Source organism: Aedes aegypti, chromosome 3 (genome assembly GCF_002204515.2).
Source record: "Aedes aegypti strain LVP_AGWG chromosome 3, AaegL5.0 Primary Assembly, whole genome shotgun sequence".
Lineage (NCBI taxonomy): Eukaryota > Metazoa > Arthropoda > Insecta > Diptera > Culicidae > Aedes > Aedes aegypti.
The window spans coordinates 365,203,973-365,219,658 of NC_035109.1; the positions used below are offsets into that span (position 1 = coordinate 365,203,973).

Sequence of the window (15,686 nt, forward strand, 5' to 3'; positions counted from 1 at the left end):
AAAAATACCCATATTGCAGGGGCTTGAAGCGCTTTTCACAAACCGGAAGTCGCCATCTTGGACTCCAAAATGGCGTCAGACATCGATTTCCGTCATCTACTCATCGGCCCCGTTCCAAAAATACCCATATTGCAGGGGCTTGAAGCGCTTTTCATAAACCGGAAGTCGCCATCTTGGACTCCAAAATGGCGTCAGACATCGATTTCCGTCATCTACTCGTCGGCCCCGTTCCAAAAATACCCATATTGCATGGGTTCAAAGTGATTTTCACAAACCGGAAGTCGCCATCTTGGATTCCAAAACGACACCGGACATCGATTTCCGTCATGTATTCATCGGCCCCGTTCCAAAAATACCCATATTGAATGGGTTTGAAACGCTTTTCACAAACCGGAAGTCGCCATCTTGAGTACCAAAACAACTACGGACATCGATATCCGACATCTATTCGTTGGTCTCGTTTTAAAAATACCCATGTTATAAGGTAAAAAGAGCCAAATTGTGTACACTTTGAGCATGTTTTGCCAACACACTCCGTCAGCATTACTCTTTGCGTAATCGCTTACACTCTCTTTCCTACTGCGTGCCCTCATTGTGTTCGTATTGTTACACTTTGCGCGCGTCTGTCTCCTCTTTGTGCAGTGGTTAAATTCTGCTCTTTGCGCGCATTGTGCGAGTTGATGCCAGCCCTGCCTGCCAGAGCCGCCATCTCTGAGGAAGCTAACGAACCTTCTAAACAGTAGCTGGGAAATTTTTCTTCAGAAGGTGGGGAAACTTCCGAGTAGAAGCTGGGAAAGCTGTTCGTCAGAAGCTATGAAATCTTCTCATCAGAAACTGGAAAAACCTCGATGCTTTGGTAGGCATCTCATCAAAAGCTGGGAAAGCTTTACATCAGAAGCTAGCGAAGCTTCTCATAAGAAGCTGAGAAAGCTTCTCATAAGAAGCTGAGAAAGCTCCTCATCAGATGCTGGGAAAACTTCTCATTAAAAGCTGGGAAAGCTTATCAACAAAAGCTGGAATCATCTTGAGCTTGGAAAGCTTCTCATCAGTAGCTGAAAAATTTCTCATCAAAAGCTGGGAAAGCTCCTCATCATAGGCTAGGAAAGCTTCTCATCAGAAGGTGGAATGTGGCCTCATCACTTCATGGCACTTCACTAGTGCCAAGAATAGTATCATTGGGGTGACCATTTTTACTTGGTGACGTGTAATAATTAAACATACAGTTGTTTGGTTAGAAAGCTTATCATCAGAAACAGGTAAAGCTTTTCATCAAAAGCTAAGAAAGCGTTTCATTTGACGAAGAAATCCAAAGAATCTTTTTCTAATTCTGTGTACATCCAAACCGAAGGAATAGAACAAATCCAAAACTGCTCTTTGTAATAGTAATAATTACTTTCATGTATAAACAAAATGCCAGTTCTCTGGCCTGTGATACGGCTAGGTACGATAGGGGTTGAAAACTGCTAATAGGACGATATTCAAAGCTGAAACGGCAATAGACGGTTCTTTTTCAATATTAGTAAAAACAAAATCCTAGAGCAAAAAAAGCACCACGGAAGATGAACTATACACAAAAAGTTTTATATTCACAATACACTTGATTTGTAATCACTACTTTTCGAAACAGTTTCTTAATTGCAAGTAATTTACTTTTTCAATAATTTTCCATGCGTTTTGACAGTTCGCGGCTACCATTCTTCCATCGCTTGTGTTGGAAGTTAGAGAAATTTGAGAACCAAACGGAGCGCGATCAGTGAGTGGACTACAGGCATCAGTGTCGCCACTCAGTGGCCAGTGAGAGAAACAGAATGATCGAAAGATTGTTCTCTGTACCTTTTACCGCTGGCGCTAACTGTTGGCTTTAAGAACGATGTAAATAATCATTATCCTAAAGGGCGATATTCAAAACCGAAAATGCAATAGATGACTCTTTTTTAGTGGTAGTAAAAACAAAATCCTGAAGCAAAGAAAGCACCATGGAAGATGAAAAAGAACAAGTGATGCGTTTCGTTTTCCATGACTTTTTGTTCACTCAAAAGGGAACGGATTTTTTTGCGTGTATAAATTACCATTTGATAGTAGTTGCGTTATTGTACATTTTTGTTATATAGTTTAGTTGACAGCTTTTTGTTGAGAACACTCATGAGCTCGGGCACCTATCCTCATCAAGATACACATTGGCAACACCAGAGCGCGACCAGTTATCCTTTGTACTTCACCGCAAGATGATTGGTCGTTCGATTTGGGACAGTGTCCACCACTGGTGTCAGGTTACCGCCAACAAGGTCAACCACGCATGGTCCGGCGAAGGAAACGACTGTTTCCACGTGTTGGATCTGTTGCTCCATCTTGCAGGGGTTCCCAACGGGATGACATCTAAGTACGAGTGGGAAACTAATGTTCGCTACTTTCTGCATGCCCTGTATGCTTTCCAAACATTCATAGCAGTTTTGCAGACCAAACATGTGCTGGAACGGGATAACGTGTTTGACGTTTTCGTCGAAGTCATGAAATGGACGTTCTTCATTGTTGCCTACTGCAAAATGTTGATCATGATTCGGCTGGGACGATCAGTAGCGGCCGTCCGGAGTTTCATCACCAGTAAGCAAATGCAGTCTGGGGATGCGGCCTTCGATGAGCTTCAGCGAATCAAATTCAAGCGAACTGCTCTTTTGCTACTGCGAGTTTTGTTTGTGCTGATGGCTATGGATTCAGTTTGCCTTTCTGTTCCGAGCGCTGCAACGGCGATTGTATTTTTTGTTCCTCCCGAAATGAGCCAAGGTGGACGCACAGTTACGTTGATTATCCATTTCTTCGGTATAAGCGTTATGCCTTTTCTGATTCTCTGTAAATTTTCTTGTAACATGGCGACCGTTGGAATGCTTCTTTTGGGAATGCAAGCCAACATTAAAATTTTAGCCAATCGCTACGTTAACATACTGGATCGACGCTTAGATGAGAAATATTACTTGGAGCAGTTGGATCGAGAAGTGCGGAGCGCCGTCGATCAACAGATGGATTACTGGAGGTTAATCAACGGAATGATGTTTCTTGGGTGATTCATACTTCTACCATTTGCGTTCCAGACATCTCCACATCTTGAGAAAAATAGTTGAGAGAACGTTTTTCCTGGTGCATTACTATGCCATTTTCAGCATTGGAGGGTTTTACTACATTACTCAAAATATCGGTGTAAATGCATTCTCGATACTTCTGATGGCAACTACTCCGATATTCCTGGTGGAATACTACTTATGGTGCAATTTGGTGGAATCAATTCAGGACGAGGTAATATGAAAAATTAGTACAAAAAAGCGAATCAAAATTTCACAGTAGTTGATCATTCACAGGCAGAGACCATTGGATACGTGATGTTCGAGTTGTGTTCCCGGATACCTTATACTCGCGATCAACACTCGGCTTACGTTCGTTTGAAGTCTAACATGTTGATATTGTGGACCAACAGCTGCAATATACGAGCTATGCGATGTCTGGGGCTGTTCGACATATCTACGCTGGCGTTTGTCGATTTGGTTAACGTGAGCTACTCGGTTTTGATGTTTCTGATCAACATGAGTTAAACGAGCGACTTGTGATGGAAGTTCTTAATACTTTTTCGTTTTTGATCTAAATGAAGCTTTTCGAGCGACATTGCAATTTTTTTCTCCTATGTACTTTGAGAATCTAGCTTACTGAAGTAATGACTTAGTCCAAGTCGAAATAAAATTATTTTTACACTTTGAAATATTGTTGGTGGTGATCCTAACACTATAAAAATATAGTGAAAAGTGTAGTTTACCATATCTCAACGCCTAGAAGCAATCAATCTCTATGTGTCGATGATGATTACATAAATACAAATGTATCTACATAATCAGAAATTAATGTAAAATATACACATATTGCAAAGAACCATTTTTAATAAATTGAAAGTTGATCGAAAAATTGCTTGAAGTCAATTAAATTTAGATGATTTTTTCATTCTTCAGGTAAGTATGCTTCTTCTTTCTGGCATTACGTCTCCACTGGGGCAGAGCCGGCTTCTCAGCTTAGTGTTCTTATGAGCACTTCCACAGTTATTAACTGAGAGCTTACTGTGCCAATGACGTGTCGCAGGTACGAAGATACTCTATGCCCTGGGAAGTCGAGAAAATTTCCAACCCGAAAAGATCCTCGACCGGTGGGATTCGAACCCACGACCCTCAGCTTGGTCTTGCTGAATAGCTGCGCGTTTACCGCTACGGCTATCTGGGCCCCGCAGGGTGCTGTAAGTATGCTGTTTCGCTCAAATTTCCTGCAGAGAACTCCATATGAAATTACATTTCTGCACAGCTGCGCACTACGATCAAAGAAAGCTGATTTTCACCACCATTTCTGAATAGAAATTTTCTACGCATCGAAATATGCATTAACCAGCAAACCAGCCTTTAATAGAGAAAAACAAAGAGAATTTGAATCATATACTTTTGAGCCACCCCAAGTAAGACAGAGGTTATAATTAAGACGTATCAACTGACCAAATCTGATCACATAAAAGTTAATCTGCCTCAATGATATGTTACTTGGAACATAATCCGAAGCGTCATCCATAAATTAAGTCACGCTGAACGTGAGTGAAACGTTACGATCCATACACAATTTTCGTAAGCGCCATACCAAAATCGAAAATGGCCATATTTTGCATGACACAGTTTATGGAGGAGAAAGGTATGGGGCTGTCCATGAAACACGTGGTCTTTTTTTGGGTTTTCAGATCTTCCCTTCTCTCTTTGTGGACTTTAGTCCACACTTTTTAAAATTTGTCAGTCAGTGTCATAGGTCAGATGCCCATTCCCCTTCATATGATCGCATGGTAAAAACCCTTAAAATGAGATACACCAAAAGCTTCTTTCAATGAAAATTACACGTTGTGAGGATATTTTCTGGTACACGAATATCGTTTGAAAATACAGTCAATTTGTTGCGGCTTACTTTTCAAAAGTTCTTGGAACTGAAATTTGTGTACTTTTCTTTTTTGAAATCACATAAATAGAGAAACCTCAAAGTTTGATCTTAAAATATTAACCCCTCTACTGGCAGCTTCGTTTTTTTGCTATAAAAAAAATATTCAAATTATTTTTGTTTCTCAATATTGTTGTACCATTTTCTCACAAGTTCTCAAAAAACTCTTCTTTGTTTAGAGACACTCCTTATCCCGAGGAGGAACAAATACCTCGCAATAATCAATGCATACCATATTTTGGTATCATGCCATAATTAGGATTAGTACAGTTGTCAATACCACATTTTGGTATTATAATAGTATAGGAAAAAAATTTAATACAATTAAAAATACTTCATTTAGGTATTCCATAGCTATTGAGGACTGCTGGAGGTATTGAACTACTATTGAAAAAAAAATATTTTTGGAAATGGAATACCTTGATTAGATACTCAGAAGCACTTTTTTCTGCTAGGGAGTACCTGATATTGATAGCCCACATTTAATGTTTATGATAAATTGAGTAAAACAAAATGGTGACCAAAATAAATTTTATATGGGAAGTGTTGGTCCACGAAGGAATACCGGAAAATTAGATGACCAATCGTCGATACCGATACACATTCCAAAAATAAGAAAGTTTTTTGGGAAGTCATGAACAAATGGTGCGAAAAATACCGAGAAACAAAAAAAGAATCGCGATTCGAATATTCTTTGTGGTGAAAATAAGAAACTGCTGATAGAGGGGTTACCCAGACAACCAGAAATCGCATGAAAGTTCACGTTATAACTCGTTTATTCATACTAATTACATCAAACTCGCTAAACACCGTGGATAAACTCGTCAGATTGATGAGTTTCCTCGCATAAAACACTTCTTTTCTGAGTTCATTTGTACATTTTGTTTCGTCTCGTACACACGTACAAAGTAAGTCGAATCAATCCGTAGCAGCTGTCAAATCATCATTTGTTATCATAAGTTAAGTCGCATAATATTACAGGTTAGTTCGGTAGAATATTTATACACTCGCATTGTATGTTATTATTCATCACATAATATATGCACGCATATCGCCTCCACTTTTGTACGTAGAAGGCCGTTTCGCAACATCTTATAAGTGAAATTTTGCACATATAGAGCCTCCAGGTGATTTCGTTATACGTACATTTTGGTTGTCTGGGTAGTATTTAGAGGTGGCGCAAGCATCTTGAAGCCGAATTATAAAGTTATAAAGTCATTCATTGAAGTCACCTGACCAATTTTGAAACTTTTAGCATCTTTCTTCTCAAAATTAAATATATGAATATTCTGTGGAACAACAAATTTGTCTTAAATCAGAACAAGTCTTAGTCTATTTTTAAAATAGTTTCCTCCAAATTTTTCCCCATTTTTATTTACAAAATATCTTTGTTAATTGTTAACTTTATTAATACTCAACCGATCTTTTAACATGCTTTTAAGGTGGTGATGAATCGAAGCCAAACCTCAAATTTTCAAGAGCACAAATCTGAAGAACCTGGATCTTTATTTCGTCTTTGCCCCAATGCTCGATTCGTGGCCACATCTCGCCATCCTCGGTTTTGGCTCATACACTGGTATACGATAGCACATAGTTTACGATCGTGTGTTTACTGGACTCTACTTTTTGCTTTTCTTGGATGTCCTTGGTTGGATGCCTTATACATCCAACCCACGAGAAAGGGCACAGACTAGAATGCGTCAATTACAGAGCGATTACCCTCCTGAGTTCAGCATACAAAATACTGTGACACCCCTGTTTAACAGACTGAGACCGCTCCTTCATCGGCGAATACCAGGCTGGTTTTCTTGAGGATCGCTCGACAACGAACCAAATGTTTACTTTGCGAATGATCTCAGATAAATTCCGAGAGTATAACTTGCAGACTCGGGAGCATAACTTGTTTATTAATTTCAAATCATCGTTGTATCGAGAAAAACCTAATGCCTTTAAAGCTTTTCGTAGATATGGTACTTCAGAACATTATTTAGAGTACTCGAAGCTCGAAAAAAGACTGAAGAATCTTATTAAAGCGAAGAAGCGTAGCTATTGGCGACGTTTCATGGATGGCCTCTCACGAGAAACTTCAATGACGACGCTTTGGAGAGTGGCTCGCAACATGCGAAACCGCTCATCCTCAAATGAGAGTGACGAATACTCCAATCGTTGGATATTCAACTTCGCAAAAAAGGTCTGTCCAGACTCAGTTCCAGCTCATCCGCCTTTTTGGGAAACTTCAAGAGATGATTCTTTGAACAGACCATTCACTATGCTGGAATTTTCTATGGCTCTTCTTTCATCAAACAACTCCACTCCGGGACGCGATATGATTAAGTTCAATCTTCTTAAAAATCTCCCCGATATCGCTAAAAGACAGTTGCTTGACCTGTTCAACTCATTCATGGAACACAACATTGTTCCACCTGAATGGAGACAGGTCAAAGTAATAGCTATTTAAAAGCCTGGGAAACCAGCGTCCGATCACAATTCATACCGCCCGATTGCTATGTTATCATGTTTAAGGAAATTGTTAGAAAAAATGATCCTATCGAAACTTGACCACTGGATCGAATCAAACAATATGCTTTCCAGTAATCAATTTGGTTTTCGCAAGGACAAAGGAACAAATGATTGTCTAGCGTTGCTTTCATCAGATATTCAACTAGCCTTTGCTGACAAGGAGCAATTGGCTTCGGTTTTCTCGGATATTAAGGGCGCTTTTGATTCTGTTTCCATAGAAATTTTGTCAGAAAACATGCACAATAGTGGACTTCCTGGAACATTGAATAATTTCTTGTACAATCTGTTGTCAGAAAAACACATGAGCTTCACTCTCGGTCAACTGACAACTTCCAGAATTAGCTATATGGGCCTTCCCCAAGGCTCATGTCTAAGTCCCTTGCTTTATAATTTTTATGTTAAAGATATTGACAACTGTTTGGAAGAACCATGCACGCTTAGACAACTTGCAGATGATGCTGTGGTCTCTATGAAGGGCCCACGAGCGGAAATCCTGCAAAGACCATTGCAAAATTCCCTTGATAATCTATCCATTTGGGCTAGAAATTTAGGGATCGGGTTTGCGCCGCAAAAAACTCAACTGGTTGTATTTTCTAGGAAGCGGAATCCAGCCCAACTAAAGCTTAAGCTTTTGGGAACATACATCGACCAGTCTTTGACTACAAAATACCTTGGGGTCTGGTTTGATTCAAAAGGCACTTGGCGAACCCATATTGGGTATGTAACGGAAAAATGCCAACAAAGGATCAATTTTCTACGAACAATTACCGGAACATGGTGGGGTGCTCACCCGGATGACCTCATAAAACTCTATAAAACAACCATTCTCTCTGTTCTAGAGTATGGCTCTTTCTGTTTTCTCTCAGCAGCAAACTGTCACCTGATTAAATTGGAACGAGTTCAATATCGTTGTTTGCGTATCGCCTCAGGGTGTATGCACTCAATACATAATGCGAGCTTAGAGGTTCTGGCAGGGGTTTTACCACTACAGAACCGATTCTGGGAGCTCTCGCTAAGAATACTCATTAAGTGTGGAGTGAGCAACACACTCGTCATCGAAAACTTCGAAGAATTGCTTAAACTGAATACTCAGTCGAAATTCATGAGAGTTTATCTCAACTATATGTCATCTGACATTAGCCTTCCGTGTTATAACCCTCCACGTGTACGCTTCACCAATGACAGTTCCTCTGTTAAATACGATCTGACCATGAAACAAGCTATTCATGGAATTCCAGATCAACTTCGATGCATAACTATCCCACGTATTTTTAATGCAAAGTACCAGAATGTCGATTCCTACAGGAGATATTTCACTGACGGGTCCCGTATCAATGGATCCACTGGCTTCGGTGTCTTTAATGAAAACTCTTCCGCCTTCCGAAAGCTTCAGGAACCTAGCACGGTTTATGTTGCTGAGCTGGCAGCAATCAACTTCGCTTTGGGGATGATCTCAAACATGCCCGCAGACCACTTCTTCATCTTCTCGGATAGTCTCAGTTCTATTGAGGCACTCCGATCGATGAAACCTGCAAAGCATGCATCTTACTTTCTTACAAAAATAAGAGAGCAGATGTGTGTACTGGTCGAAAGATCATATAAGATTACCTTTGTATGGGTCCCCTCACATTGCTTAATTTATGGCAATGAGAAGGCGGATTCTCTCGCAAAGGTGGGCGCTGAGGAAGGTGAGATTTATGATAGACGAATTTCACACGATGATTTTTTTCATTTAATACGTCAAAGTTCTCTTCACGGTTGGCAAAGCAATTGGCTAAATGGCCAACTGGGACGGTGGTTACATTCCATAATTCCTAGAGTTTCCTTGCGAGCCTGGTGGAAAAGTTTGGACGTAAGTCGAGATTTCATTCGCGTGATGTCAAGACTTATGTCCAACCATTACTCGCTAGATGCACATCTACACAGAATTAACCTCGCGCTGAGCAATGTTTGTAATAGGTGTGGTTCCGGTTATGATGACATCGATCACGTAGTTTGGCAATGCTCGGATATGGACGCCTCCAGAGCGCAACTTTTGGATACCCTTGCGGCCCGAGGTAGACAACCCGTGATTTCATTTATATGGTCGCAATTTACGATTTCCTTCGCCTGTCTTGTATAAAAGTTTAATTCTCTTGTTTTCTCTTCTCCAGATTTTTTTTTGTGTTTTGTCCCCTTTGTGTTGGATTGAGGATCCTGGCCATCCGGCAGACGAAGACCGGCAAGAATTTGGTACCAACGCCATGATACGTTAATCGATCTACCACAATATTCCTCCCGGATGTGCAGCAGAGAACCCTGATCCCAATCCCTACCATGTCCTTTCTTCAAAAATTGTGACCACTAACCTCAAGTAGCCACGAGTACCCTGGCTCCATCCCGTACTAATTTTGGTACTAAAAAGTAAATAAATTGTAAATAGTACAAAAAATGAGTTTCGGCTCCGTAGAGCGTCAAACGCGATTGAGCCCCAAATAAATGAACTAGATAAAAAAAAACTTCAAAACATTGAATGAAATCTGTGGCAGATAATGTTTGAACATGGTTTTCTGGTGAAACTTATAAGGCTGATACGTGCAGCGCTGGCAGTTCGAAACCAAGTGTTTGGATTGTACATGAGATGTCAACCTCCTTTTTGATGATAGACGGATTGAAGCAAGGAGACGCACTTTGGCGTCATCCACAAATTACGTAACGCTCTAGGGGGAGGGGGGAGTAGGCTCGAGCGTTACGACTCATACAAAGATTTGAAAATATTCATACAAAAAGCGTTACGGAGGGGGAGGGTGGGGGTCAAAAATTTTCAATTTTAGCGTTACGTAATAAATGGACGCTGCCTTTCGAATTTACGGTTCCACTCGAGGGATGAAATCGACCTTATTGGAATCAATCGCCGGTCAGTGGAGGAAGCCTTCGAGCTTTTGAAAAGCAAAAACAGCGAGGATAGGCCTGACCATTAATTCTACCAAATCGTCGTAAATGGTTGGAGGAAGAGATAGAGGTAGGCCTAGTGGTATTGATATTTGTATTTTTGGATATTATCCATCTGACTTTTAAACTATGAATTAGAACTATATCCTATAGTCAACTTCGCCGTTCATGAGTTTCGCTATATAGGTATGTTCCGTTTTTATCAACACAATCGGCAAATTTCAGTTGACAAAAAAGGAACCGTGACAAAAACGGAATAATTTTCTTAGACAAAATATTTTACAAACCTGAAAGGAAAATTGAAGTTTTGTCAGGATAATACACAATTTTATTAAAAAAAATACACGAAATTGATTTTTAGGAGCGGTGAGGAGCATTTAGATTTTTCATTCTTATAGGTTCGAAATGAAAGTTGATTGCAGATTCCTATCAATCCACATGATTTTATAATGAATCCTTAATAGTTTTAGTTTTCTTTGTTTGAATTTCAATAAATGTAATATATGATATTAAAATATTGATCACATAAGTGTCCTTTACATCATAAGGTGCATCCTATTTGTTGAAATAACTACGAGAAAGTGGGTCTAGCTGATCATAGTTTTTTTTCAAGTAAGATTAACCCCTCTACTGGCAACTTCCTTTTTTACCGCAAAAAAACAAAATAAATCACGATAACTCTGTTGTTTCTCGATATTTTTACACCATTCTTTTATTCTTTTTTATTGTTTTGGTAAATTGACCAAAAAAATGGCTGCCACAGACATTTTATATAGAGAATGTCGGTCCCCCAAGGAACATCGGAATATCTTGAAAAATAGATCACCGATGATTAATATCGACTCGGATTCTTAAACCAGAAGAGATTTTTGTGAGCTTGTGAGAAAATGGTGCACCAGCATTGAGAAAAAAAAAATTATCGCGATTTGAATATATTTGGCGATAAAAATGAAGCTGGCAGTAGACGGGCTAAACAAGAAACAACTTCTTTTTGTACTGTTCATCCTCATCCTTCTGCTTCTATTTCTACTTTATACCATTACATCCTAACTGAGAAAGAGCCTCTTTCTCAGCCTAGTATTTTTATAAACACTGCCGCAGTTATCAGCTGAGAGCTTCTTTACCAAGGTATTTTTTTTTTTTTGCATTTTTGGCTACACCCGATAGACGATTAAATGAGTAGTTATGTTGCAAAAATGAATATTTACGGTTTCCTGTAATTTGAGATGCCAAAATTTTATCAGTAAAGTGATTTTGGTGATCTTTCTTCTAAAGTTATTACTACCAACTTCGACAGGGATGCACTAATCGCCAATCTAGAACAGCGTCACCATTGTTTTTTTACCTTTACGTTAGATCACGAATAGACAGGAAATAGACTATCCCAAAGTTCCAGTTTTTGTTAAGTAAAAATAATATTAAATACTAGCGGTCCCGTCACTCTTCGTTTTGCCATCTCCCATACAAAACGACAGATTAGTTTTCAGTTGTTTTTTCGGTTATTCCAGAGAATTTTTCGTTTTCTTCACTCAAACACGTCGGAATACTTGACCAATGAAACAGTGAAATAGCCATGTAAGTCTATTAGCCTTTCTCAAGTCATTTCGTGACAAACAATCACAATTCCATTTTTATTTATATATAGAAGTACATCAAAAGCACAAAATGTACAAACTCCACGACAAGCATCACATAAATAGAACTTTTTTTCTCACTCTTTTCTAAAGTTATATAAATAAGCGTATGACAATATTGCGCTAGAAGGTGCTATGCGGAGAGCCGGGGTACGATTTTTACGAGATCCAGTCAATTTGTATGTTTCGCGAATGATATGTACATTGTCGACCAAACATTTGAAAAGGTGGCAAATCTGTACAGCCGCCTGAAACGTGAGGCAGCGAAAGTTGGACCGGTGGTGAATGCGGTGCTGAGCGCGACAGGGTTCGCCTAGGTAGTAGTGTTACGATAGACGGGAATGCGTTCAAGGTGGTCGACTAGTTCGTCTACCTTGGATCCTTGCTGACGTGCCGTGAAATACGGAGGCGCATCATCAGTGGAAGTCGGGCTCTACTATGGCCTCCACAAGAAGCTGCGGTCTAAAGAGATTCACACCCGCACCAAATGTACCATGTATAAAACGCTCATAAGGCCGGTAGTCCTCTACGGGCATGAAACGTGGACGATGGTACAAGAAGGCGTGGAGCGCAGCGAGCTAGGTGGTGCGTATCGATTTGGCGACCATGGGGCAGAACCGAGGATGGAGAGATTCGGCCACGATCCGAGTATTATGGCATGAAATTGTTTATTTAGTGTTATCTGTTTAGATGTTAACTAAATAAATGATAGAAACAAATATTTTGGGACACTTGTGACATGTGACTTTGACGTTTTCCGCGAAGTGAAAAGACGTGTTGCGGCTTCGAATAGGGATTTTTACGGACAACGTAACCAGCTTAGGTACCGCAACATGCAAACGGAAACAAAGTTCGCTCTGTATGAAATAATATGTTTCCCTGTGACTCTTTACGGGCATGAAGCGTGGACAGACCAAAAGGGCTTCGGTGGTTTTGAGCGTAGATTGCTGCGGACCGTACTCGAGGGAAGCATATAAAAATGTAAATACTATTAATCGTATGAAATACGACATATTTAAGTGGGCTGGTCACTAAGCGCGGATGTCGGAAAAAATAATTATGAAAACAATATTCTTCAGGGGACCTGGTAGAGGTCGGCGATTTCAATTATGACCACGAAAGAGGATTTGGCGACACTAAACGTTCGGAGCAACTGGAGAAGTATCGACCAAGACCGACGAAGATGGAGCTCTACAATACGCCGGGAATGGCGTAATGCTACGCTTAAGGTGAAGATAAATCGAAACCAAACCTCAAATTTTCAAGAGCACAAATCTGGAGAACCAAACCTCCGTTTGAGCTGAAAACTTAATCGATTGTTCACTAGCTGGTGGTGACCAATCGATTATGTTTTCAGGTCAAACGGGCATTCGATTCTCCAGATTTGTGCGCTTGAAAATTTTAACTTTGGCTTCGATTCATCTTCACCTTAAGCCACCAAGTTACAAGGTACGGTATGTGTTTGCTGGGCACATGCGGGGGCACTATGATGCACGTCTTTTGGTCCAAACCAAATTCAAAACCGAAAACCATATTTGTAGGGTTGTTGTTTAGCATTCCTGACACATGTCCTATCCATCGAATTCTTTTAGTTTTTGCTGCCTTGTAGTTACTAAGTTGGACGTAGAATGAAGCGTGTTCGTGACAATACGTTGGAACCTAGTATTGAAAACATTTTTCGAAGGATTTGCCATAAAGTTAAGATCTAATCCGTAATTAATGGGCCATCAACAATGCCTGCTTGATAGCCACGAACTCGTTTACAATAAGTTACAGATGACGAAAAATGATCTACGTACACTTTGTTAGCCACATATAGAATGGTGATCGCTCTCTAACATGTCGTGTTTCTCGTGTTTTTTTTCCAGATATTGTCTATCAATGCAGACAAATGATGAGTTTCTAAAGCCCGTTCTTGATTCGTTCAGCTCCAAACCATAACTGCAAAATTCCGACTCTACTTTGTGACGGTTAGTTTTTATTATTATAATTATTTTTTTATATTCCACGTTCTTGTTGACTATACCGTGTTCTTTTCATTCGCAAGAGCGGGAGACAAGAAAACAAAAGTGCTCACCCGGCAGACTGCACGCTAAACTTCATCCGCTCAAAAATGAGTGCCGAGTACACAAAATCGGCCTCTCTTCATGCAGCACAGATTCTGTGCAAAGGGTGCTGTACACAGTATTGTGCAAACGGTGGTAAACAAACCGAATGAGTGAAATGCGCACAGAGGAGGAACTTTTGGAATACGGAATACGCTTCCATTTTTGTTTTTGCTTCTGAAAACATTGATAATACATTCAAATTTTAAAATTTTCAGAGATTTTGTCATTCGAATGGCCGAAGCGGGAGCAAATGGGGAAAAAACTTCCGCATTTGCGACCATATTCAGCCTTTTCGCTAGAAAAAATCCCAGAAAACTCCCCATCTTACCAACGGCCAACTGTTTGCTGCCGTGCGGGAGACGATTTTGTGTACTCGGCACTCATTTTTGACCGGATGAAGTTTAGCGTGTGATGCTGATGTTTGAGAGCTCAAAGTTTCCTCTCAGTTTTCAGTTAATGATATAAATAAACACGTGTCCATTAAAAACGCTCATTTTCAAGAGCCAACGCACGTCACAAATGACATTGTTAGTCGCAATCATTCAGGATGGCTTGAAATTTTGGCACAAAGAAAAGATTTAAACTTGTTTGTCTTTCGATATATCATTTTCCACAGCTGTTTTATTGTTCTTAAGCAATTTAAAGTCATAATTAACCTCCATAAAAATGGAGAGTGAATGTTCTTGATCGTTCGCATTACTGAAGCGGACATTCTCCGATGTCTTGATCCTTCTTGCTTTCACTCTCAGCATCATTCAGGTGATCATCGAAATTCTGCAATATCTTTGAACTTTGACTCATGAGTGAAAAAAGTACGATACACATTAAAAATGACATGGGACAGATATGCTTAGAAGGGCAGCTGGACCAACGCCATTCGTGATCAAACGTCAACATCCCACCGCTAAATCGCTAGTGTTTGGAGGTGATTTTAACCTCTAAATTGCCAAATAACCTCCAAATCATCACCTCTAAGTTAGTTCTAAAAACCTCCGTTATATAAAATACGGTGGCGCGTCGGTCGTCGCAAGTTTATCGTTAAACAGTCAATAAAGCAGCCAAGGTTGATGTAGCGACACGATAGGCCCAGATGTTTATAATCTTGAAGAAGAGCTCCGTGTTAGTAATAGGGCTATAATAGAACTTAAAAGCATTTTGAGCAGATTGAATCATATTACTGATTGTTTACTTTAAATCCTATTTCGCTCAAATCGTTTTACTTTGTCATCAACTGAGCAACGTAATCTTTATCGATTTTACATTCTTCTCATTTGACGGTTGTCTGCTTGTCGGGAAGTCCAAATTGTCAGATTAACGCGTTGTATTGAAATGCTTACCCAAGTGCTTCAGAATCATCTGTTCAACTCTCATTCCACAAAAATGTGTGTAAGTACTAGCTTCTCGGGCCACTTCTAGCTGCTCTATCAGCTCATCCATTGTATATACCACAGCATCGACGCAAGTTTATGCGAGAGTGTAAAGGCAATTTGAG

At 39.9% G+C, this 15,686-nt stretch overlaps 1 protein-coding gene across 1 annotated transcript; it reads left to right on the forward strand.

Annotated features, from left to right (window-relative positions):
• The first annotated feature begins 2,174 nt into the window (after positions 1 to 2,174).
• LOC5574763 lies at positions 2,175 to 3,663 on the forward strand. Its single transcript, XM_001661597.2, has 3 exons — positions 2,175 to 3,028; positions 3,087 to 3,288; positions 3,351 to 3,663. Exons 1-3 carry the CDS (start codon positions 2,226 to 2,228, stop codon positions 3,579 to 3,581), a joined length of 1,236 nt encoding a protein of 411 aa, XP_001661647.1. The 5' UTR covers positions 2,175 to 2,225; the 3' UTR covers positions 3,582 to 3,663.
• The last annotated feature ends 12,023 nt before the right edge of the window (positions 3,664 to 15,686 follow it).